Consider the following 27,300-nt stretch of genomic DNA (forward strand, 5'->3'; position numbering starts at 1 on the left):
TTTAAGCAGGTGATAAATTGTCCAGAGTAATTTCAAAATTGTACTTCAGGGAATACAGCCTGGTAAAGAATTGAGTAAGTGCTACTCCACATCCAGTAGTCTCTCAGAAAGCTCCCTGCAGCCTTATTGTTTATAGAGCATCTCTACAGCACAGGAGCTGTGTAGACAAATAGTTTTTGTAGCTCTGTAAAACCATGCCTTCTCCTGCTCTGTTTCCTTCCTAGAGCGATGCTACACACATGCATATCCCACAGGCACACAGCAGTTATGCAGTTGGAAAAGTATTAGGAGGTAAAACATTATCTGTCTTATGGGATGGGGTTGCTTGGAAACTCCTTTTTTTTTTTTTTTTTGTTTTTTTTTTTTTTTTTTTACCACCTCATTAGAAATAAGAGAGGCTAATAAATAAGAGGGTCTGCCACCGTCCCAACAAAATACTTCAGGACACCCTCTCTTTATGAAGGGTTCAGCTTACATGTGTGATCATGGCACGTGAGCAAACCGAGTCAACTGGAAATGTTGTAATCAACAACAGTATCAGGAGAGCACAGCCCCGCTGGCATCAGGCCAGTGCTCTCCTGACATTCACCACTTCTGATGCTCTGGGATCAGTGCTGCTCTTTCCATCCTTGTCAACCACATGTGGGGTGCTGTCACCTGGTGCTCCTGTTGGCACTGTCTGAACAGTGCACAATCTTAGCCCCTTTCCATGCATGATGAGTTGGTTTTTACCATGTATTGGTTCTCCTCCCTCCTGCCACCTCCACTGTTCTCTTCCTGGGATATTAGCTGTACCACAGCTTTTGGAAACACTTGAAGCATCTAGTGCTGGTGCTGCCAAATGCAATGATATAAGTACCTCTCCATCCCACTGCCACTCTGCAATTGCATAAATACTGTTCTTGCAATTCAGTCTCTGTCACAGCGTAGTCACAGAAATGTAATCTGCAGCACAGGGAGCACACAGGATAAATGGCTCCAGGATTTAGTCTTCTGGAAACAAAGGGTTCCTGTAATTTAGGATTAAGTTAGTAAAAGGAAGGTGATTAAAATATCATTGAAAACTTGCAAACTCTTGCATTTTTATTGTAGGCCTTAAAATAATGCTTTTCTTTCTCTGTCCCATTTCCCGGACTTGAGTGATTTTGCAAATATCTCAGACTTACTACTATTTTCTTTTTATTTTTTAATAACTATTTTTAGCCATCAATTTCTGAGGGAAGTTTGACAGGCATGCAAATATGAACAATCCAAAGGATATTTTTAAGTGAATCACAGGTTTTGCAGGGCAACCTAAATCACAGTAATACTGGCTCAGAGTTGGCAATATTGCTACAATGTGGTAGTTGAACTGCTGACCTTTTCATGGTAGCCATTGGGTACAGTCATTCTAAAAAAGGATGGAAGAGTTACTTATTCTGGACTTGAGACTCTTTTATGAATATTTTTTTATATAATACTCATGTTCTCTATTGGAGTATGTAAAAGAAAAAAGAGGGTATGGCACAGGGACAGGGTATAGAAAAAGTAGAATGTGGAATAGGTGAACTGAGATTGTACCGCGGGGATTCTCTGGAAAACAAGAATAAGAGAAAGCACAGAAATTAAGGGGAAAGTCTCATCTGCTTACTGAAAGTAAATAGTTTCCCTCCAGATGTTTAGTAACAGAAGAGTCTGCCTTTCAAAATACAGTACTAATTTGGACTTGTTTATAATTGGCAAAAGGAAAGTAAGGATACTCTTTTCTTAAAAATAATTATGCTCTATTTTTTTAGAAATCTTTCTTTTTATTTAAATATAAGCAACATAGAGAAACCAGAAAAGGAAAACATCAGGATGCTTGGAGCTGTACAACAGGACTAGACAGAAACAGATTGATGGAGAAGGAAAAAGTTGATTGCAGCCTGTATTGTAGACAAATGTATTCAATTAGGAACAAGAATGTTCTTGGAACAGCAATGTAAATGGAATCAAAGATTCCAAAGAAATATCTCAAGGAAATGTTCCAAAGTTTTCTTTCTGCTTGAGGAAGAGTTAAAAAAGTTGGGAGTTGGGGCACATGGGATAATTCAAAAAAGAAGAACATGTTTGCTTCAGGTTCTTAGTCTGCAGTTTTGCTTCACCACATCTTTTCCATTGGCTGCCACATTGCCACGCATGAGATGTGCTGTTACTCATGAGCCAGTTTGATTGCAGCTGCACTGTGGGGACAGAGAGAAAGGCAGAAGGAGGCCACTGCAAAAAGGCTGTGCGAGGCTTAGCATGCTAATCCCCCTAAGAAACCAAAAAGTGAAATGCATTTGGTTCAAGAGAGGTGTGAAATGAGAGATGTTTTTACTTTGTGCTGTGCTCAGTGTTGCAGTGTTTCAGCACAGCATTGAGCCATGGCCTGTGATGTCAGGGAAGAGCTAACACAAGCACTAACCTGCACCAGCCGTCCTGATGTGAGGCTGCTTTAATTGCTGGTGCGCTTGTAACAGGTTGGAACTGGAGGGGGGGGTCAGAGGATTAAAGACTGCATAAATTGCTCTTGAAAACAGACAAAATTCTGTCTCTTTTATAAATAACAAGCTGTAAGAAAGCAGCCTAAATTACTGAGTCTTCAGCATTGTGGTCTGGGTAGGATATTCACCAGAAAGAGCTTGCTGTTGGTTGCTGAACCCGTAAGTTTTGCAGAACACAGGGTGGAGCATGTAGTTCTGTGGAATAGCACACAGCTGATTTTCTGATGTCCTTGTGGATCCACTGCAAAAGGCTGCAGACAACCCCACAGACAATCCCTGCCGTAGATCAGTGCCAGAGTGCAAGGAATGAGTGCATAGAAGGTTGTTCCTGTCACCAAGTGCAGGCTGGACTTAAATATTGGTCTGAACGAGGTCTGGCAATTAGATCTAAAAATGATCAGCAGAAGTGTTGATACATGAAATCAAAATAGTTGAGAGGGCAGAAGTTTTCCTGAGAGAAGCAGTGGTTTACTACGTATGTGGTTTACTACAATATGAATGACCAGCTTAAAGCCATTAATTGTGCAAAAGGTGTTTATTTGTGTAGTGTTCAACAGCAGATTTCTCAAGACTGTCTCATAAAATATGACTGGAATGATGAAATGTTGAGACCAAATCTCTGGAGAGGGACCTCAGGGAGAGGGACCAAATCTCAGAGAGGGACCTGGTGTGACTCCAGTGTCAGCAAGAGATCTGGTAGGGAACCAGAGTCAGCTTTTGGACAGTGCAGTCTAGTGGATCTATCTTTTTCCATTATTTCCATTAGGCATTGTGTTTAATGAGGTTAACTAGTTAAAAAAAAAAAAAAGTTACCAAATGTAGACTGAAAGACTGTATTATAGTAAACACTGAGAGGAACTTGCACATTAGCCTTGCTGTACACTTACATTTTCTTTTTTTTAAAACACTTTGATTTTACAAAATACCTCAGCTTAATAAAACAACCATGTTAAAATTTTTAATTATTTAATATTAATTCTTTTATCAAAAAACAACGGAAAAAATCTAGACACAGTAGCCCCTCATCAGCCTTTCATTGTTGAAATTGCTAGCACTAAAATGTAAAATCTAAGCTGATTCTGTATTGAATGCAGAAAAATTTTAGCCATCAGACACAAGTGTCAATTTAAAATAGATAGAGAATACATAAAAATCAAAATCCCAAATAAGACCATGAAAGAACACTTCTTTCTTCTTAATATATTTCCTCTTTTCTAAGACTACCTATATGTCTTTTTTGTCTTTTGGGGTTTTTTTTCTCAAACTTTCACTTTTTTAAGGTGGCAGGCTATCTATAGCAAATTTGAGTATTAAGGGCTGTGAGCAAATCATGTTCGTGTGCATGCAAGCATACTCTCTCTTTTCCTGATAATGATAGCCATGTATTTATCAGTTGTTGAACAGAGAAAAATAGAATAATTCAGCCTATGAATAATTCAGCTCAAGGTAATTTTATGTACTAAAGCAAATAAACATAGAATTTTTGAAGAGAGACTATCATATGCAAATTTCTAAAGCAACTTTTTAATACGTGGGTGGGTTTTTTTGTTTTGGTTTGGTTTGGGTTTTTTGTTGTTTTTGTTTTGTTTGGTTGGTTTTGTTTGTTGGGTTGGGTTGGTTTGGTTCTTCAGCTGCATGTTGCTCTTTATCATGCAACTGAATTCTTAAATTCTACTGGTGATTTTTGAGGCAAGTCATTAAGATTATTATTCTGGTGTGTTCTTTGCACCTGCCCAGCAATCTTTTTAATTAAACCTTTAAAACTAAAATATGTCCTCTGTGTGATTTTGAGTGGCAGTAAGATTTTAACTGTAGGCTTCATTTGCACAATGATCTTAACTTCCTACAAAAAAAGGCTCTCTATAATTTCATTCAATTAGCCATATAATTTTTAGAATAATTTGTCAATACTGTGAAACATTGACTTAGACCACAAATCACTGATTCCTTACTGGAAGAATTATTTATTCACCTATGTACTTTTGCATGTTATTTCCTGGATTTTTATGCCTGTGAGTTACTATGATATAAGAGTATTTGCTATTGTAAGATTTTCATCAGAGTAAATGAATTTCATGTGTTTAGGACCTTAAGCATTCAACTGTTGAACAGCTCCAAATTTTATGCAATATTGTGCACTAATCAACTACCTTGAACACTGATAGTGTTGAGGTTTTTTGTAGCTATTGGCTAGTAAACTCTTCAATTAAATTACTAGCAAAAGCAAAATTCAGATTCCAATACAGTATGGAATTTTACATATTTTATTTATTTATTTTAAATCTATTCTTAATAACCCAAACCTATAAACATTAAAACAATTGTGCCTCATAAAGCACCATTTCTTGGGCTTTTTAAAAGGAAGGTATTGCATGCTATTAAAAGAAAGCATTTAAAACCAGTTTCATCTCAGAACTTTTATTCCACAGGAAATTTAACATAATTACTTTAATTTTCAATTCCTTGCCCATTATTTCCATGTTTGGAAGATTAATCTCATCAGCTTCAGAAAGACATCAGCTTAAATTCCCCAGAAGAAATATTCTGCTTTATTTCTATTGTTTTCAATGAGATCATTACACTGCCATATTATAATTAGGACAATTGATTTGAAGCTCAGCTATGTGGCAATGTGAGCTGGGGAGAAGGCATCACAAAAAAAGAACTGTGCTTAATGAACCATCCACTTAAATCTCAAAGTGATACTTTGAGAAGGAGTTAGGATCACGCAAGAGAAAACTTTCTTTGGCTTTTCTACACTCACTTTCCTTTGCTTCCCAAACTCTCATCTGCTGAGACCTGTGACGTACAGATCTAGTGAAAAATACTGTTTTACAACAATAGTTTCAGATACAACTTTTGTAAATGTAAAAAATTCCAAGTTTATGTGTACATCCAATCTTTTGGTACTTCATGTACTATGAAAAAGTGTCTGATTTCATATTGTATTCACAGAGATGGGAAGATAAAAATATTTCTATTTTAAAAAATTTGAAAAAGGTCAGGAAAATACTGAGATTGAAAGAAGTTGGTTACATGTGTCCCATTTGTACAATGATGATTGTAAAATATTTGTAAATGCGTAGAAAGCATTGTAGCTTCTTTGTGTTTTGATCCAGAGGCCTGTGGACTGGATCACTTTCCACCTATTTCAGTGTGAGGTACAATCAGGTCACTGCTCTGTTCTCTCTCCTAAATACCTGTCTCTTAGGAAAAGACCTAGTGTGCTGATGGTAGAGCGTAATTGCCACCAAAGTTATGCCTTAAAAATGAAAATAAAAATGGGTTCAGGGTTTGAGAGACCTGAATGATCAAAAATGTTTTAGAATAATTTTATCAGGTGTGCATTTTTTGTGAAGAATGTGGTACTTCCTAAGGTTCTCCCTGCTTTGTCTTGGAATTTAGATATGTTTTATTGTAGATGTCTTGGTAAATGTAAGTCTGGTATTTATTGCTTGTTTCAGATTCACTAATGATGAAAACTTACACACTTGTCTAAGTGTGATGAGATTGGGGAATATAGACTTCAGATCTGATACTAATATCTAAAAATGCAGTCAGGTATCTGATATTTGAAAAGGGTAGGAAGTGATATTTTTTAGGATTCACATTGCTTGTTCAACTGCCTTTTTAGCATAGTAGGAATCCCTGCCTTGGCAAAGACAGAAGGGAATAACTTATTTCCCTTCTCTTGTTGCCAAAGTACATCCTCACATTAATAAAAGAAACAGTTCCTCTTGCTCAGCTAGTAAGAAAAATCTAAAATAATATTTTGGGCCATTTACAGACTGGCTAGATCTCCTAGCTGCCTTCTTTTTAAGATATAAATAATTATGAAAGAAAATAAACGTCCCTTCTAGCTCAGCTCCATGCTCAGAGGTCTCCAGCTTGTGTTCAGTGCTGTCAGTAGAAATATTTGACCCATCAAGAAGCTTGAGCTGAAATTCAGGTGATGCTTATGCTTGAATTAATGCTGGTGTGGGAACATACCTACACTGCTAGATTCCAGAGCTATCAGTCTCTATGTTTATGTACAGTTCCAGTGTTGTTTGCCATATGGTCACACTCAGTTTGGTGCTGTGACTTAAGAAGAGTTACAGCTGAACTTTGTCACAGAGGCAGGCTGTTTGTATTCTGTGTTTATGTCTTTCTGACAGCTGTGAAATGTTTTTGGTTTGTTTTTACTTTGCTTCACTTCAGATAAATGCTTAGTCTAATAAGGTGCTTTGTGTCATCAGTGTAAGTGATGAATGAGACCTCTACCTCTGTGGAAACAAGTGAGAATTAGCACTGGTGATTTTATTTCAGAATCTTGAATCCTTTGTTATTAGCTTGCTTTTTTCTTAGTAGAGATAAAGTGACTGCTCCTCTATTTAGATGTCAAGACAAGTCCCACACATTTATCACATGAGGATAACAAAACCACACATTCTGAGAGTGAAGTCATGCCCTCTGTGTGAGAGTTAATACTTCATATAGCATTGGCCAATTTACAGTATTTATGTATGGTATTTGCAGAACTTATAGATGGTAAATAAATATTGCACAACTCAAATACGGTAAAGAAATATTGCTTCCTTGTTATATGTGACCTTTTCAAGTCTTGCCTAAATATTCCTTCAGCAAAGTAGTTCTATTAATGCTTTCAGGTTTAACCTGTCACATTTCTGTTTTGTTGTTCTGTTCTTTTTGATCAGCAGAAGCTGGCTTCTTTTTGTATGTTTCCTTGAATTGGAATAAATGGGACTCCTATTATAAAACCTAATGTCAGAATGACTCCATCTAGAAAGTAACAAATTTTAAAGGTCACATGAAATAGGCCATTCTCAGCTCTTTTTTTCTGAATATGTTTGATTAAAAATAGTTTGCTCTGTTTATTAAATCACTGGTGTTTTCCCTTCAGGGCCAACTAAAGCAGAAGCAGATCTTTGCATTTGTTGTCAGCTTAAGGTCACAAATACAATTGGATTAGATAATGCTATATACCTTTTCCCACTACTGAATTATCAATGATGAATTATTTATCATAAAATTAAGAACACATATCAGGAGTCAGTTGAGCATAAAATGTTACCCTGAGGGCATAGCCAGGCATTTCAATCAATGCATGTTTACATTGCTTGTGCAGATGTATTTCCAGTGTAGAATGTGATAACCTGCAATTCTCAAAGAAACTGGCTTTGGTAGGAGTTGAATCAGACCCATGGTATCCCAAGTGATATTTATGAAGAACATCTTTTGAAGTTGATTTGTCAAATATGAAATAGATAAAGAAAAAAACCTTGGTTGCCTTTCATGGTTTAAAGAAGATCAAGAGATGGATGCTAAAAAGAGGCCTTGTGCTCTCCCTTTTATATTATTTTATTTCTGGGGAAGCTTTGTTTCAACTACCATCTTAAAAGTAAACATTCAGCTCAGATAGGAGAATTCAGATCCTCATGGTTATAATCTCTGTTTAGTGAGGGATAAAACTAATAATTTTGGGCTGACCCAGAGACTGAATTAAAAAAAAAAAAAAAACCTTGTCACTTCCATAGCTGTTATTTTGCCCTGCAGTCTAGCTTGGAGTTTCACTGTAAGTACAGCTTTCAGCATGCCTTCCAGAGCTGCCCATGAGCAGCTCTCCCTTTTTCCCCACCGTGGCTGTTTAACATTCCAGACTGCACACAACTCACCTGGTGCAAGTGCCATTTCGTATTGCCCAAGGCAGGTTGCAGATCTCCATTTGAAGACTAAACCTGAGATAGCTTTGTGATGCTAAGCACCTTTAGTACTTCTGAGAAGTAGAAGAGGTGTCTGCATGAACTCAATGAGATGAAATTTGAATAAATTTTTCTAGGAAATTCCAAAGTTTTTCGTTCATTTAATCAGAATTAAATTCTGATGATTTATAAAAATTAATTTTTATATAAACGGAACCTATAATTCAAAGACAGTGGAGTAACTATCCCCGAAAGTGTTCAAGAAATGACCGGATATGGCACTTAGTGCCATGGACCAGTTGGCAGAGTAGTGTTCAGTCAAAAGTTAGACTTGCTGATCTTGGAGATCTTTTCCATCTTTTTCATCTTTCTCATGGTTCTATGATTGTGTGATTCTGAACTGATCTAAAAATCACAACTGAACAAATATTACATACCAATGACCAGAAAGCAGAAGAGGTAACCTGTGCGTTCTGCAACAGCAGTTCAACAGCTTTTGTGTTCACTTGGTTCAACTACACATGTGCTATTAATTTAATATGACAGCCCTAAAATGCAATTAAGCACATGGGCTGGTAAGACTGGAAAGTTTTTTACATCTCAGGCTCAGAAATCAAAGTTAGCAGGACAAATTTGATATATACAATGCATTATAAATGTGAGGAAGGAATAGTCTGCTTTCTGCTTCTTATGTGGGAATAAAAAGAGTCATTAATAAAGTGTGAGTGAAAACTGAGATAAAACATGTGAAGTCTGACTGCTTTAGCAATTTCTTATTCTCTGTGAGCAATATTGTACCAAAATACTGGAAACTGTTCATCTGTGGTTCCATTTCAGCCATTGTCAGAGGTGTTGGCAGTTATTCAGGAAAAAATTTAAGGTTTCCAGGCTATTGATAAAATCTTGTAAAATTAATAAAGGAAGAAATTATGAGTTCTTAGAAGTGAGTTCACGGCCTAGATTTTTTTTAATTTTCAAATATATGGAAACTGAAAAATGACAGTACTATAGCCAAACACATACAGACAAACATAACAAAAACTGAAACGAAGTTGAGTAATAATTAAAAAGGAGAAATATTTATGACATTTTACCTATTATATGAAACAAAACTGTGGGAAGAGTTAGTTCTCAGGAGGATTTTGATTTTTTCTCCTGAGCAGTAATCTTAAGTAATTCTAGTAATTTTTTTAGAAATGTGTTGTCCAAAGTTTACTCTTTCTGGCTAAACTAAATATTTAGGTATGCAATTAGGAATCTAAATAAAGTGGCCAGATTTTCAAATATATTTTGCGGTTGTAATTTGCTATTATTTGCATGGTAAATGTTTAACGATAACCAAGCATTTATATTTAACTACATGAGTAAGGGGCTTAGGAGCTTAGCTTCAGTTGTGTGCCAATGTTTGAATTATTTTTGTTATGAATAGTATCTTGTTAAAAAACTTGTTGAAATAGAGAGATTTGAGCACACATCTGTTCTGCAAAATCAAGGTAAACTGATTTGTGATCTTCTTGCTTTTCTTTCTATCCCACTGGAGGACCAGCTGATGGGCAAGCCACCATTTCCTCAAATGAATGGCTTTAGTTTCCTGTCCTCCTGTTTATCTCTGAGGAAATTATACATATCTCCTAGGAGTTTTAATGAGATGTATCTCATTAATACAGGAAGTGTAATTTGTGATTACCAAAAAAAAAAAGCTATAAAAATATGGCTTCTTTTACTCCTCCTGTTTCATGGTATCAAAATCAATTCCTGAATGGAAGAACATTAAACATACAGTATATGACTTCAGTCCACAGGGCATTTTGGCTATAGTCTAAAACAATCGCACTCCTCCCACCCCCTAGTATAAGTACATCAATACAATGCTACAGGCAAATATTATTGTTTACATTGAACAATGTATGCTTGCAGTATTTAATTTTTTTTTCCAACCAAACACACATTTCCATAAGTTCCTTTTCGAAGAAAAACTATTAGATACTATTTGTTGGAGAGTGGGTATGCAAAGATTTTTTAACATGTTCTTCCAACACTTGCTTAGGATTTTTCTGTTGGAGTAATGTTTTTGAACACAGAGGCATCTCAGTTATTTGGATAGACTGCACAAATATTAGACTTTAAAGCTGAAAGATAAGTGATAAAAGAATGGTATGTTTGAAATGCTGATAAAATGTTACCATGTTAAGCAGTCTAGATAATATCCTGGATATGTTCAAGCATTTTTAACATTGAACACATGAGCTTCACAGAAGCTGCTTCTGGAGCCAAGTTTCAGAGATGATGGAAGTTTGCAGTGTTGTACACAGACTGTTGGGAGTCATTTCCTTTGATGGATTTTGTTTCATACAAAATTTCCAACCTTTTAGCCTTCTTGCAGTATGTGACCATTTTGGCAGAGGCAAACTAATAATGTAAAGACTTTGAAGAAAACAGTGACAAGATAAAATAGTCCTTGAGGAGCCCAAACCCAGCAGCACAGTTCCTAAGCCCATAGTTGCAGAGTCAGGATGAGGATTTGGGAGCCTTGGGTATATGCGATTGCTGGTTTTTGGGCTCCAGAGAGTTTTGACAATCAGGTCTTTCCCTGGGTCTCTTACAGTAAAGCCTAATGATAAACTTGAGGGGAAAAGTTCGGACATTTTTCATGTGATCAGGAATTATCTGCTCTTTGCAGTTTTAGTATAGGAGCCATGTTGACAAAGCACAACCTAGATGAGAGCTGGTGTTCTGAACCAGTAGTAATCCTTGCTATTTTTCCAGTTCTTCAAAATAAAATAATTTCAGTGCACACATCCACTGTTTTGGTTCATAACAGCTACTGAAACTGAAGATATGGAAATGGCTAACATAAGTAACTTGCTTAGCAAGAAAAATGCATAGTAGTGACTCTTTATTTCCATTTACAGAATCTCCTAAATATCAGTGTTATCTTCTCAATTTTGGCAGCAGCTAGATGGTATTTGGATAGGATTTATGTTACCAGCCTCTATTTCCAATGACTGTTGAACTGAAATTTGGAATGCATTCTTTTTAAATCCTCTAGACTGAAAAGCATGTTTTGTACATAGTGTTAATGCCTGAAGTACGTTTCTGATATGCAGGTTTTGCATTTTGAGACTCAGAATATTAACTGCCATTTTCAAACAATGACCAGCTCCCATGAACAGAAATTTAAAAGACACCACAATGTGCTCTCCATATTTGTACTTGCATCATTGCAATGTGGATTCTTTACCTCTGCTTTTAGTTTAGATATGTAAAATTTAGAACACAAACTTTCCCTCTTTTATGTGTGATTTTTTTTTTAATCTAAAAATGCAAAATTTCATGTACCAATATGCCCTTATATCTCTAGCCATCTGATGTTTTCAGTCCTAAATCCTCTAGTTTCTATGTCTAGCCACACCACTAAATAGTATTTTATACTTAAAATTCCATGAAACACCAACTGCACATTCTTCAACTTCTAAATATAACTCCTGCATTGTGATAATTATGGGTATTACAATTTTATATATTTATCTTTAGTTGATTGAATTGTGTAAGAAGTATGCAGTATGTCTGTATTTATTGATTTGAAATACATTAAAAACAATATAGCAGAGAAGAGAAGTGCTAAATGCGTTTTTTCTTACTATATCAGCAGCTAACTGCTGTTGCTCATGCAAATTCTGTCTAGGAAATGTGCTCATGACAAATCTGAAAATGTCTCTGTTGTTTTTGAGAATTTTATATCTGATTTACTGTAAGACTTTACAGATATAAATGGTTTGTGTATTAAGAATGGAGGAATACATTGAAATCCAACTTGCTGTATTAGTTTGATATGAATTTATCTACTACAGTAGCCTATGTAATAGCCATGGAATTATCAGCATTTTAGGAAAATGCTAATTATTAAGAGCTATCAATTACCTTTTTGTCATTTTTGATTGGTGAACTGGTATATACAAATTGGATTAAAAGTATAGAAGTAGAAGCCAAAAAATGTAACACTTACTTGTATTGTTTCTTCAGACAGATTTTTTTTTGCATTTGGGAAGGTAATGAATGTGAAAATGAATCTTCTGAAGGGGTCATTAAATCTCCCTCAACTTTTGGGTATTTAAATACCTAACTCATAGGCGAGTAATGATATCACTAGCTTTACCAGGTATTTTTTAATTTGTGAGTCTTGCTTCAGTTGAAAGGAGTAGGAGGATTTTAGAAAACACTTTAGTGGGTGACTTCTGTCCAATATATGCCTTTTCCAGGAGCTTACATAACACTGGCATGCAGCCAAGAATCAGGTGTGTCAGTATGGTTCTCTGCTAAAATTAATGTGCTCAAATTAATGATCCTGCCTTAGAAACCTCACCTTTTTTAGACATTCAGGATGACACTTCTTTTCCTTTAACCTGTCTGATGAGAATTAAATGAGTTTAATTTCTGATTTGCAACATGTACATCACCTGTAATTTTTGTCTGCAGATTTTCCACATGACATACGATCTGGCCAGTGCAGTGGTGAGAATCTTTAATCTGATTGGAATGATGCTCCTGCTGTGCCACTGGGATGGTTGTCTACAGTTTTTAGTACCATTACTTCAGGATTTCCCACCAGATTGCTGGGTGTCCCTAAACGGTATGGTTGTAAGTATTGTTCATTTTTCATTGTGCTTTCTAAACATTATTTTTCTAAACAGTTAGCTTCAGAATTTAGTGTAAAAACACATGCCTAGTAATATGCTGCCCTGCAATTTATTCAAGGTTGAATTGATATTTTGTTGGCTCACTTGCTAATGAACCAAAGTTTGTTTTGTAGTCCTCGTGGTCAATAAAATAATATTGACTCATTGTCAGTAAATGAGCCAGAAAATACTTTAAGTTTTAAAGTCATCCTAGTTTATTAACCCTTATTCCCTAAAAAAAAGCCACCAAGAGAAATATGGAAACACTCAGTTCACCACTGCTTTCAGTTCAGGCCATAGTTTCAGAATGCTGCTAAAGATAGATTGTTGGCCTTAGTTTCATGTAATGTTATCCTCAGTTTGTAAACTTCTGAGTCATGTAACGATCCATTGTTCCCAACACACAGATCAAGATTTTTATAAGTAAAATAGGATAAATAGACTCAGTTGTATGATAGTTTTCTGTGGGGGAACAGAATGTTCAAGGACAGAATGTGACTGTGTGTTATTTATAAGGACAGATAATGACTTTCTATTTAAAGGACAATGGCTGTGAAAAATACTTTTTTTTTTTTTTTTTTTTTAATTAAGTCAGATAATGTGGCACTATATAGAACATTTTTATGGGAAATACAGTGAAATTGTTGGAATGGATCTATAGCCAAAACAAAAAACCCCAATCAGCTCTCTCATTGGTGATCTGAAAATATGTGTCTCTCCAGTTTTTGTAATCTTAGGATCCATAAACCATCACCTTTTTTGTAGATGGGCATCTTGCTCACTGTCACGTATTCCTGCTGTAGAACCATGACAGTATTTGTACCTTTATGAACATGATTCTGCACATTAATGTGGGAGCTCCTTGACTAAGCTTGTCAGTCATACAGACAAATGTTTGCAGTCATCAGGCAACATCTTTAATAATAACCAGCGCGTTTGCTGACACCTCATTGTGCCTGCCTTTCTAAAAAAATACTGACATATCTTCAAAAATGGGATTGCTACAATAAAAGTAGGTCATCACAGTGCTGACTGGCACATCTTTCCATTCTGCTGTATTCTGTGTTCTGCTTTCTAACATCTCCATTCATGTTTACAAAGCATAAATTTTCTACCAGCTTTTTAAAGATCTGGATGAAAATCATGCTAGCAAATGAAAGGAAGCCTTGGATTACACTTAATTGAAATATTTAACTTTTAGAAAACACTAAATTATTAAATTCTCTCTGCTCCTTAAGAGCTACATTCAGTCTTAAGAAAGCTGTACACACTGTGCACATGCTCAGACCCTTCTTTCTGCCTACCCACATCCCGGGGTGTTTTTTATGGAAACAATATTCTCTCTCTACTGTTCACATAAACTTGGAGAGATCCTTTCTGAAAGTTGCAGCATTAATTTTTTTTTTATCAGCAACTTAATTTGTTTATGTTGAATGAACATGGGGGAGAAATTTGAATATAAAGTTCACAGCATAGGCATTCTTATAGACCAGAGGCAAGAGGATGGGAGGTGGGCTGCCAGCCTGGAATCAGGAGCATATTTAAGACCACTCTTAGGGAAAGCATGTAGACCTTTCTGATATGTCCTGACATTTTCTAGTTGTTTTCCAGGCTCTGGGAATGAATTCTTTAACGCTAAAAAAAGACAGTGAAGCTGTCAGGGGGCATCAGTCCTCTAAAATGATAACAGAAACAGGAGGAGGTTGGTAATGATGATGATGATGATGATGATGGTTATCTACTTTTCTGGTGTATTCAGAATCTAACTGACAGGCAACTTGTTTGAAAGGATTTCACATTGCTGATACTGCAAGAGCTTTGGCAAGAGGGAAACTTTATTCTTCCCGTATACTGTAGCATATACAAATTTAATCTACTCTGAATTTTAACTTTTGATACTGTAATGACTGCACCTGGTAGGGGGGTTTGGATGCAAAGTAAAATTTTAAACTTATTAATTGTGATCACTGGCTTGAAGACTTATTCAAGCCAACGTGTGCTCAGCCAGAAAAACTCAGTTTTTCCAAGATTTAAGTCAGTGGTAAGTCAAAGCTTTTGCAGATACTCTGTTAATAAAGGAAGTAAGGAAGTTGGAAGCATGACATGGTGTCTCCTCAACTGACACAGCCCAGCCTGCTCTTCCAGTCCATAGTTCCATTCTGTCTTGCACATTAGTTGCTTCAGGCTGCAGACTGAAAGAACTTTTAAAAACCTTGTCTTGAAAGCTGTTTCATCTGTCTGAACTGATACATGAATGTATCCAAATGCCTAAGGCATGCTCATGGTTTTAATTTATAAATACTGTTAAGGAAAGTAATGTAGATTAAATTTAATGTCACAGAGGAATAAGAAAATGAATCCAGGTTGCAGGTTGCTTAGTACCTCTTTGAACAATGTGACTGAATGCAATTAAAACAAAACAAATTAGTTGGATTTTTGTCTTTGAAAAGTTATAGAAACCTCATAATGCAACACAAAGGAGACTATAAAACAGAAAGCCCTCTCTGTAAAAGGGTCACCCCTGGTTAACACTGTACCAACCTACAACCTAAGTAGCTTAGCAAAATTGTTCAAAGCCCATTGCTATACTCTCTGCCATGATAATCGTTATGACCCCATATTGTATCTGTACTATCAATTTGAACCTCTTGGCAGTTCCTAACCTAGGCCCTCATCTTGGAATTAAATGACTGCCAGAGCTGACATCTTCCAGAATGTCTGTGTGCTGGCCATTAAAAATAAGAACACTGGTAGATACAATGTGAAAGTAGGTAGCAGCTGTTTCCCCCCCCCATGCCCCCTCACTTTAAGTCACATTCCAGCCCATCCATTACAGATAAAATAAGTGTAAATTACTTGTAGGAGGAAATATAGCTCTTTGATGCCATTTTAGTTTTTTTCAACAGTAGGATTTTTTAATTCCTGAAGAAGATCTTTTCTGAAGAAGTTTCTCAGACTTTCTTAATGATGCTGCCTAATTTCTCCTTAGTTCAGAAAGCCCATTATCTGCAGCTCCCTGTGTGATTTATCCTCAGCTTTCTGATCTGCATTGCTTTAGACTAGTGTACTTCCATAATGACTCATAGACTAAACATTTTTGTCATGCCTCAGAGTTTGAGCCAGTAGTTCCTTAGAAAATTGTGAGTAAAACTTGCAGATACACATAAAACACTAGGTGCACACAAAAGCAGAAAAGCACAGTGGTCCTCTGCTGTAGTCAGTCTATGCAAACCAAGGTTCTGCATTCAGTTTCAGGTGCAGCAATTGTAAAACCAGTGTGTGGGTCCCAGCTGATGAACTCAACTAGGCATGTCTTATATGGGGAGGATTTGTAGGCAAGTAAGATGAGAGATGACACTTTTGCCACTGATGCCATCTGTCTATCTAAATATCATAGCCTGTAATAAAGCATACCTTGCAGCAGATCATTACTGACAATATCTGAAGATTCCCAACCTATATGTTCCTATCTGTCGTTGCAATAATTAGTTGTTTGGTTAGGAAAACATATGGTCCCGTAAACAAGGTATTTACCTGGGCTTTACAGATCTTTTTATTTATAATGTTCCCTTTGTGAGATAAAAGTGTAGTGGAGAGGTACAGAATTTAACTTGAATTGTGAGTTCTTTAAAAGCCAAAAGAGATTGTAAAGCTTTTGGAATGCTTTACTTTTCTGGCATTTCCCCTGGCCGTCAGCCAATGTTTGCTCAGCAAGAGCCCTTCAGGTGCTCTGATTTATTTTGCTTTGTCTTTTCCTTTCTGTCCTTGCAGTTGGGTTGTTTACTGCTCTTGGGGTGTTCTAGGATGGATTTAGTAACCTGGGATTTTACATTGTGTTGATGCCCATTTGTGTCTCATAATTTCCTCAGATTAGAACAGAAATTGCACCACCTTCATCTCTGATGGTATCAGCATTACTAGTAAAAGAATTTGGGAATTTCTGCTGCAGAATCTGGAAGTCTCTCTCATTATAAAATGAATTACTTAAATTAATATTTGATAGGGAAATTCAGAAAGGCAGGAGATGATTAGGAATTATAATGCCCTAAGAACTATGCTAACATACATGTAATCTATAAAAAAGCTATTTAGTACACTACCCAAAACTATAATTTTAATTATTAACATTTCTTCCTAATGAGCACCATTTTCAATTACACAATCACTTTTTTTTTTCAGTAAGATCTCTGCTTTACTTATTGGAGCTCAAGAATTTCATGATAGTAATTTTGATACGTTATTCTTCACTGGGTTTTGTCCTTTTTGATAAATACATCAGCTTAGCACCTTCTTCCCTATAGTTCGCAATTAGGGAAGCTAATTTTCTCATGAGATTTTTCTGCATTTGATCATTATGTGATAATCATCATTTGGAGCTTCACAAATGTTTCTAAGTACATTTTTATTATTATAAAATATTATAGAGCCACATTTACATCATTAGATTCCTATGATTTCTTTTGCAATGCTGAGCAATAAATGTGTATGTAAATCAAATCCCACAGTCTTACATTGGGTGCTTAAAAAGTATGGACCATATGGGAATCATCTGATTCCTAGAGGCACTGAGGATCTGATGCAGTATACTACTATTCTAATGTATTTTTTACTTGTATATTTACATTAATGTGTGTCCATTTAGTTAGTGCAGTGCATCTTGGAACAGATAAAAGTGTGCAATTACGAATCAGAGGTGGACTGGCATAAAAATTAGTGGAATTGCTCAAGTCAGATACTCTGTTTACAATACAATTTGTAAACACAGTAATATTGGTAACAATATGTAACTGACATTCTTAGGACTATGACACACATATTTTTAAATCTACAGTGAGTAATTATATTGCTGTGTGCAGCTGTTCAGAATTCAGTTGCTGGTCTCTCCTGCCCTCAGCACTGACCTAGTCTCTGAGGTCAGTCTGCTTCCTCCTGCACTAAGATGATGAAGTAATGACCTGTTGCACTGGTCTGGCATGAAGTGATAGGCCTAAAAATATATTAAAAAATATATTAGCTCAGGAAAATATATCAATTTGTTTGATTTTTCAGTAAAAGAAACTGCAGAGGAAAAAAATCTGTAGAAGTGCAGTGCTAAATGACAAGATGGATTTAATGCAGATTGAGGACTTGAATTAACTGCAATACCAAAGTTTTTTGCCAAGCTAGTGGGGACTAGAGAAATAGGGTATCTGAGGACACTGTTGATTTAATTCAGTGTGTCATGATCAATGAAGAGGAAAACAAATCAGGTTCTCATTTTTACCACAACTGCTGAGGATCTAGAATGCCCACATAATTTTTCTCTTATGCTTTATTCTGTTCTCTGACAGGTTAGCAGTTAGTCTGCTTTTGTAGGCCTAGAATGGGAAGTAGTAATAATTTTAATAATTTTTCTTTCCAAACTCGTTTCCTTTCAACCTCTTCGGGTAATATTCTATACATTTTTTGATGTCTCATAAACTTTGGGCTATATTTTTGACATTAGATTTCTGATGTGCTTAGATAAAAACAGTTATTAGATTTCCCCAGCCTCACAGTTATTGAGATTTCTTTTTTTCCTGTATATTATTTCTACCATTGATGTCTTCTCAGGTTATAAATGTTGCTTTCATTGTCTTAACACCATGAGCTAATTCAGATGTAAAACCATAAGAACTGAAAAATAAAGGTGCAAAAGCAATTACAGGGAGGTTTAAAATTTTTTAGAAGTTTAATAGGGAAAGTTATACTTCCGTATCTGGATTATAACTTCCTCAAAAGGGAAAACAGTCATTCAGAGAAGGTGCTCCCAGCTGTAATCACAGAACTCCACCAACTCTGAAAACTGTTTAGCATTGCAAACTCAACTATTGTCATAAGCCCTGCCACTTTACCTTACTTTCACTAAAATGCTTAAAACTAATGCTGTAGTATGGATGGAATTATTTAATGCTGCTGGTGATAGTTATTTCAGTAGATATTGGGGCTTAATGGAAGGATCTCAATTTTTTGGACAGGTTTGTAAGTGTTGATTGTAGCACTATGTTGCTAATGTAATAATAGGTGCTAAAGAGGATGACTTCTGTAATGAATTAGTTGGCTGCCTTGCATGCTTCTTTCAGATAGGAAGCTGGTCTTCCCTATACAGGATGAGAATAGTGAAACACTCATTTACAGGGAGCATAAAAAAGCAAGTTGATACACTTAAAAGATTCTAACTTATTTCTATGCTTTTTCCTGTGTTTTTGAAAGAGCTAGTAGAAATATGTCAAGGAGCAGACGCAAGGAAGAACCTGCTTCTTTGTCATCAAAATTTGGTTTCCGTGTTTCTCTCTCAAGAATCAACACAACTCATAAGTGCTTATGCTGTAGTATATTGTGAAGGGATTTCTGGTAGCTGTAAACTACAAAATATTTTATGGAAGCCTTACACTGGAAAGAATAGAAGAAATTGCACATAATATTATAAAGCCTATTGTTGTGTTTGATAGACATTCAAGGGAAAAATAACAGACTTCATAAAGTGTGCCCTAAGCCATTTCTTTAGTAAAAATGTGAACTAAAGTAAAAACATAAATTGGACCTATCATGTTCTAGGGCCTTGTATCCCAGATTCACCCTGGAGTAAATATTCAGGAGGTGCTGTAAGCACCACATGGCCAAAAGCAAATTCTCTGTTGTAGATGAGAGTGTTCCCTTTGTTCTGGAGGGAGCTGGGTCAGTCTGCTTTGCTCTGTAAATTTAAAATGTTTATCTGCATGTAGTGGTACTCTGGATTGAACTGGAAAGTAAATGTGAAAAAATAACTTTGAAATAGATCTCCCTTGGTGGTCTTTTCTCTTGTGATTGGAGTATCCAAAAACTGAACTCTTGGGATATTTATGCCCGACCAGGTTTCCCAGAATAAACGCAGTGTAGATATATCCAGATGAATACCATTCCTATACATCTGTTCTTCAGCAAATCTTCCCCTTTTTCATTGCAAAACTTAATGAAAATGCACAGCCTAATTCATGATCTGTATGATTTAAGACTGTACAAAAATGTGGTTTGCACAAGGTGCATATTTCTTGTCAAGGGGTCATTGTCACAATCAGATTTTCTCAAGACCTCTGATTTTACTGCTTTTACCTGATGGGTTTTTTCATATCAAATTTGAATTTTCTACACATGGCTATTCAACATTCTAATATTTAAAGTGCATCTGAAGAGAAGTCTCTACTGGAATGCAATTAGACATGAAAAAATGGCCATCTGAAATTGCACATTTAGAATGCTTACGTTTCACATTGGAAAAAAATCAAAGCAAGATACTTCGTTCTGGTTCACATAATTGTAAACCAAGTCACTCTGATATGTGAGAAACTTGACATATAGATCTGTGTCTACCAGACCTATGTCAATAGTCTGTAGGATCTGTAATCTGGATTCCCAAAATCCCAAATGAAGAAAAGAGGGGTTTATAATATTTCTTTTTAAAATCTGGTTATTCATGAACTTCTCTCTCCAAGGAAATGTTTATATTTCATATTTTCATTTTAATTTGAATTTGAATGAAGCTAAAAGCTTCCCTTTAAAACCGGAAGTCTCAATTTACATACACTTCTGGTTACCAAAACATAAGAAAAGCAGGAAATATATGACATTATATTTTCTTCCATTTGTTTTAGCCTACTAATTTTTCTTCATGTCTGAAATGGTTTGCCCGTACTGTTTATACATATAAACCAGGGGTGTACACAGTTTATTTGGGTCTAGGCTGCATGTATTTTGTGTCTTTTAAAAATACCGGATAATTTTCTTTAAGATTGCTCTCATCCATCTCTTTCCTGCTCTTCCTGCTTTCTGCATGATATACTCATTTGATCAGACTCAACCTGAACTAATTCCAATAGACACCTAAAACTTTCAGAAAATTGAATCTAATAGAAATGATGGACAAGATTTCATATAGGAAAATCTTTCTATTTTCTGAAATGTACAGCATCTTATTTAATAGGTTTATTTATTAATGTTGTTGCTAATGAGTAAATTTTTAATATCTTTTAGATGTTTGTACAGATGTTTACATATTAATTGTAAAAGCAAGGAGTGAATAATTTTAGTATCAATAGCTTAAACTAGTGAATGCCCTTTATATATATTTTGCTTTCTTTCTGCTCCCTGGATTTTTATATTTGTTCATTTATGCTTTAGCAGATCTTATTGACAATATAAGGAAAAGAACCAAGCCCTGTGGTGAAACTTTCTCTGGCCATGTGCCATGTTTAATAATTTGCACTGGGTTTCTTTTCCTCATGTGAGAGAGAAGCAATATTATCATTAAAAAATTATTAGTACTTTTCAAAATAATCTCACATAAATAATGTACTAATCTATCTAATTTAGCTGCAAAAGTAAAACCATTTCCCCCCAAATTTAAAAAAAAATTATTGACATTAACTTAATTCTTCCTATTTGTTTTGAATCACTGGTGTTTATTACAAAATGTTCACGACAGTCTCCTGTGAAGTGGATTGGAGCAGAGAGAGATATACACTATGAGGCCTTGTTTAATAAGACAATATTCCCTGTATTTTGGGGTACTGGTAACATGAGACAGTTGCTTTGAAACGATCTCAGAAAGACAGCAGTTGGCATTTGAATGAGATAAGAAAACAATGCCCATATTGTTCACGAATGACTCATGTTCCCTTTCTAATCCGTCACATTCATCATTTTAGTTACTGTGTTTGATCTTTTATATTCAGAAGATGATACAGTTAGCTTGCAACTGAGGGTAGCACTTAGTACTACATACAGTCAAAGCAGGATTGTCTGCATTGGTGTAGATAGGGAGAGAATTAACATGACTGGTTTTGAACAACTGTCTACTTGGTAGTGATGTTTTCAAGTGGAGTGCATGAGACTGCTAGTTCAGTTTTACAAAGAGTAATTGGGTACTGCTCAGGAATAAAGGCAGTGTACCACTCATTTGTCACTCTCTGCAGTAATATGTAATACCCCTCTGCTCATTTCTAATAGTAAAAGACTTAAAATTTTTCTGCTAGATACAAATAGAAATGTTATGGCAAACCTAAACTCAGCTAAATGTTGCTAGAACTATGTTGACAGAATTAGAGGGATTTTCCTGTCTATTTTAATAGCTTTTTCCAGGTGTTCAGAAATTAAGTTTATCATCCTTGATAAAAGCATTTGTTGGGATCAAAAAAAACCTAACATTTGTGTGATAAGAAAATGCAAGCGCTCACCCTGGAAATGTACACTCAAGAGCAATGGGTAGGCAAGCTACATTTCCAGTAAGTTAGGACAGATTTGACTCTGGAATTTGTTGGACCTATGCAGATGTCTCTGTGTGAACTGTCATAGCCCATGCCATTCACCTGGGTGCTGCCTGTCCTGTACCACCATCTCCCTATATGAAACACAGATGCAGTACAGAATATTTAAAAGTGCTTTACCTTCTTGTTACTCTCAAACACTGGTTGTCATGGCTTTACTCTTGCAGCAAGACCATCCTGCTGCTACATACACTTTTGTGCCTATAAAACTTGAGATGAATGAATGAATTTCTGAGTTCTATGAATAAGCAAGGATGAAGTTCCCTTACGTTTTTGCATTCTGTATCTTGACAAAGAAGCTGTTTGTGGAAACATGTAAGTGCTGAGAGGAAATGCCTTTAGATTTAATTTTATGTTGCTCCTCAGTAAATGTGTTTTGCAGATCAATAAAATATACTAAACCTAAGCCACTCTTGTTGAATTTTGGTGAAGGAAACCCTCCCACACAGGGTGACATGGGGAGCAGGAAGAAGGAATGCGACAGTTTAAATAGAAGTAGAACATCTGAGGTAGAAGTTGGGTTTTTTCTAACCATGAGCCAGTGCACTCAACCATTGCAACATGATTTGAGGAAACATAAAGTTGGCATGTGTACAGATAAATAAAAGATGAAGGGTTTCCAGGCTTTAGAAACGCTTCTTGTTCTTACTCTTTTGCTTTTAAAATCTTTCAGACTTGATACAAGAAAGTGCACACTGTTTACCCACACAGTAAATACATAGACATCTGCCCAGAGACTATCTAAAACATATTCTAAAACCTTTTCTCTTTAATAATGTTAAAGGCAAAAAAATACCATTTAAATGCCATATTCACTTATAGCGGTAACACTGAATGCAAAATCTGAATTAGAAACTAAATATTATATATTATATATTATATATTAGAAACTAAATATTATAATTAGAAACACTTTTGGGTGTGTTTTATCAATTAAAAACACACCCAAATGCAGTATAATGTATGCTTCTAATCAATAATGACTCTCAATTTTATTTTAAAAGATAGTAAAAAAAAAAAATGGTATTTTTACTGTTTTGAAGAATGAAAGCCGCCTTTATGTATATCCTCTGATGACCTTCCTTCCATTGAGTGACCTTGCTCCTTTTCACAGTTTTGACTGTAAAGGTTGAATTTGAAAAACACTTTAGTATATTTCATTTTTTTAACACAAATTTTGGGATTTTTGATGTAAATTTCAGAAGGAAGAAATAGCCATGTGATCTGAAATTAAATTCTGAGATTAGAGTCAAGAGCATTTGAAACCTAATTTAAAGGAAACAAAAACTTCACTTTCTAATGTTTGCAAGGGAGTTACAAACTGTTTTTACCTGTAACTCAGCATAAGCTTGTCTGCCCTGTGAGCTTGGAGGATGTAAACCATGGTTGCTGTAAAAACAAATGATTGTTGTTTGTCACTGTTCAGAACGAGTGCCATGAAGGTGCGGAGTGCTGTGGTTTGCTAGATTTATTACAAAATTCAAACATTGCTGGTTTCAAGCATTGTGGTACTTGTTTCAAGATGAGCTTAACTCAGCTTGTCTGAAGTGAGTGTTTCTATTACTTTGTTCTGACAAACTAATTAAAAAAACCTGAAAAAGGTTGTTCTTTTGATTCTACTTAAATAGATATACTGCAGATTATCAGATTTTTAAAATCAATCTTGAAATGTAGCAGGTTCCCATTGACATGAAGGTTCTAGCTAAGAAAGGTTTCCAACCATTTACATGTTAGATAATGCAATTTTTGGGTAAATATATGCTATTTTCCTTAGAATCTGAGTCCTTTTAGATGTTTCCAGTTTAACATCCTTCCCAACCTTTTACAAGCAAGGTAAATGTCATACTTTCAATAAATGGATTTACAAATATGTCCCCTGAATCCAAGAACTCTTTCTCTCACTGTGTGTTCACTGCTGTATAACTTTATGCATATAAGTAAATAATTAGGATGTTTGGATTCTAAGCATTCCTCTGTCCTCATTTGGAATCTTTTTTTGTCTTTCACCTGCTCCTATCTGTGGTTTATGATACCATCTCACTGTAGCATGCTTATATTAAATCCAGTGTGCTGGAACAGAATTCATCGAGTCAAATCTGCAGCACATCTTGCAGAGCCCCTCTGACTTTTGTCAGACTTGTAAGGGCAAGCTCATGTCCTGATCTGACTGCAAAGTTCAATTGCAACAGAAAAAACACGGATCATAAAATAAAACAGAGCTTGAGAGAAGAGACTGTTCTAGGGAATTTTATTTTCTCCACCGGATTGGAGCTAGGAAGAAATGGGGTTTCAAGTCTATCCATGAAAACAAGGTATGCCCAGTAGGGAAGCTCAGGAAGATAATGGATGCAGCTTTAGCTGAATAGGATCCTGGGCAGCTTATGGAGAGAGAAATTCTCCCCTGGAGGTGATAAAGAACACCTGCATTAACATTCTACTCTGAATCACCATCTGCAGAAGTCAGATTTTTACTGACTGTGTAGGGAGCCTAGGGAGACCTGCCAACTATCAAAGTGAAGTACCCGAAGTCAGCTGAAGTGAAATTTTGGGATGCCTTTCTCTCTTAGTGCTGGTTCTCACAAACAAATCTCAGGACAAATGACACCGGTCATTGCAAACACCCATGTGTAAACAATAAAAAAGTGCAATGCACTTTTCCTATTCATTGTCCATCTCTGAGTATTGTGGTGTTCCTGCTGTGCCTCTCTCCCTCAAGCATCAGAGCTAGACATCCCATGTCTGGCCTCTCCCCAGGGTTTGTCCTCTGGCCTGGGCTGTCTAACTCAGCCTTCCCTCTTTCTGTCAGAGCATTTTATCCTCAGTATCTACACTGAAGAACTGGGGTTCCCATGAACTACTCACCGGGTGGATGTTTTAGTTGCTCTGCAGGATTATTTTGCAGGTCTTCCTGTAATCCATGCATCTAGTTTAACTCTTAATTGCAGCAAGAGACCTTCTTACTTTTTATGTTGTAGCTCTGAAAGTTTCCAATGGGATGTCCAAGCATTTCTAAATAGTTATATGGCATTACCACTCTTCTGTGGATGAAACACTTGTTTCATAAATACTTGCTATGGAACTATGAATGGGCAAGTTGGCTAAAGAAAAGTTAAGCCTTCCACTAAACTAGATTGCTTAAAGCCCTGTTTAGCCTGGCCTTGATCACTTCAAGGGTTGTGGGGACATCCACAACTTCTCTGGGCAACCTTTTTCAGTGTCTCACCATCCTCACAGTAATGTATTTCTTTATATATATATATATTTATATATCTAGTATCTAATCTAAAACCACTGTCTTTCAGTTTAAATCCATTTCTCCTTGTCTTACCACTATGCACCTTTGTAAAGAAAAAGAAGTTGCTCTCCCTCTTTTCCATAAGCCCTCTCTAAGTACTGGCAGCCTGCTAAGAGGTCTTCCCAGATGTGCTCTGGGCTGAACAATTCCAACTCTCTCAGCCTTCATCCCTTTGATCATCTTTGTAGGCCTCCTCTGGACTTGCTTAAGCAGGTAGAAAGTTGGATAGGGAAAAAACAGTAATATAAAGACAAACTGAATGTGTCCCAGTTAATGGTTGAGGTGTTGGGGGTTCATTCAGGTGGGACCAGCAGAGTGTCTCCTTGCAGTTTCCCTGTTCCCTTTCCAAGGATGGCAAGGGAAGATGCCCAGGAAAGATCAAACCACAGCAAGCATGGTGTGATATTTCCTTCAGTTTTCAGAAATTTGCCACTGAGGTTCTGAGCTGGTATCCAGCTGTTTAGCAACTATCGCTGTGTGTTTCTTCTAGTAGGTCTGCCCAGTCATTTTTTTGCATGATGATGCAAAAATGTTCATATTTGTCCAGAAGCACAGGCATGGTGTCACAGGATCGTGACTCTGACATGCTGTCACATACTGTCAGTGTCAAGCTGACCTTGGTGGCTGTCCTTGACACTACACCCCACACTGTACCTGAGGAAGCCCAGAGAGACCAAGTGGGCATGGGCGGACCACTGTACAAGGGTAACCCTGTCTTTACAGCTGGAACAGGGACCTGTGTGCTCCACACCTCTTGGGTGAATGCTACAGGATCACTCAAGTGCTCTGTTAACTCCCTCAAGGGCAATAAAAGAGGAGCATTTCCCCTTCCTTCCCCTCAGAGTCTGAAGTTCATACCTCCAAGGTCACGATATTCTTCTATGATTTAGATTAACCTCCCTCTGCTGGAGGAAGGAAATGAAATTTTTGTTAGTCACTAAGTTGGTCTTTTATTTTTAAATGCCTAGACATCATTTTGTGGGTGGTGTTTAGGCTGCTAAATAATTTTTTATTTATATTATATTACCTTGAAAATCTTGCAGACTCTAGTAAGCACCTACAGTTTTAAGGCATCTGAGTTTAAGAAAAGGTCATCAGGAAACTCTGATGTATTCTCAGAAAAAAAAGCGTCTGACCTAGATTCAGCCTACTTGCTTTGACACTGAGGTTTGTTCTTTTCATAGAGCCAAAATAGGTTTTCAGCTGCAGAACTATTTTGCTTCCTGCTGTCACTGCCTAATAAAATAATGCACAGCTTTTTGTAGGACATAGTATTTGATGAAGGATTGTGATTTACCAAAAGTGCAGATCAGTCTCTTGAGGGCTCAGATATTTAGTAAGGTAATTTTCTGAAGAACTGTAAACTAACCAGATGCAGCCTAGAGTCTCAAAGGCATCAGGTTAGGAAATTTATTGAAAAACTGACAAGAAAAATACCAGCTAAGTGAAAAAAAAAAAATGCTTAAAACCAGCATTGATCCTCTGCCTTAAAAAATTCATTACTTAAATAAAACATAGTAAAAAATTATAGTCTTAGACTAAGCAGAACGATACTTGAATTAGCCTATATGGGACCAAACACCATTTTACCAGAGAAAAAACCTGGTTTTTAAATCACTGGATTCAGTAACTCACAAATCCCAATCCCCCTCCCAAAGCTGATTCTCTGTGTCAAAGTAGCATTGGTTCACCTTGATTCATTTTTAAGCAGATTAAAACATATTCAGACTCTTTGTGAGTGGATCACTTTAGACCATTTTAATCTACTGTAATCCACTATTTTTTTTTTCTCTAAGGACAGAT

At 36.2% G+C, this 27,300-nt stretch overlaps 1 protein-coding gene across 1 annotated transcript in view; it reads left to right on the forward strand.

Annotated features, from left to right (window-relative positions):
* Positions 1–27,300, forward strand: part of HCN1 (hyperpolarization activated cyclic nucleotide gated potassium channel 1) — a 191,729-nt gene that overhangs the window by 89,508 nt on the left and 74,921 nt on the right. Inside the window, exon 3 of the mRNA XM_041424593.1 lies at positions 12,683–12,844. Coding sequence (XP_041280527.1) covers positions 12,683–12,844 — 162 coding nt within the window. The remainder of the gene's footprint in view (positions 1–12,682; positions 12,845–27,300) is intronic.

Source organism: Onychostruthus taczanowskii, unplaced genomic scaffold (genome assembly GCF_017590055.1).
Source record: "Onychostruthus taczanowskii isolate IOZ18803 unplaced genomic scaffold, ASM1759005v1 scaffold83, whole genome shotgun sequence".
NCBI classification, from domain to species: domain Eukaryota; kingdom Metazoa; phylum Chordata; class Aves; order Passeriformes; family Passeridae; genus Onychostruthus; species Onychostruthus taczanowskii.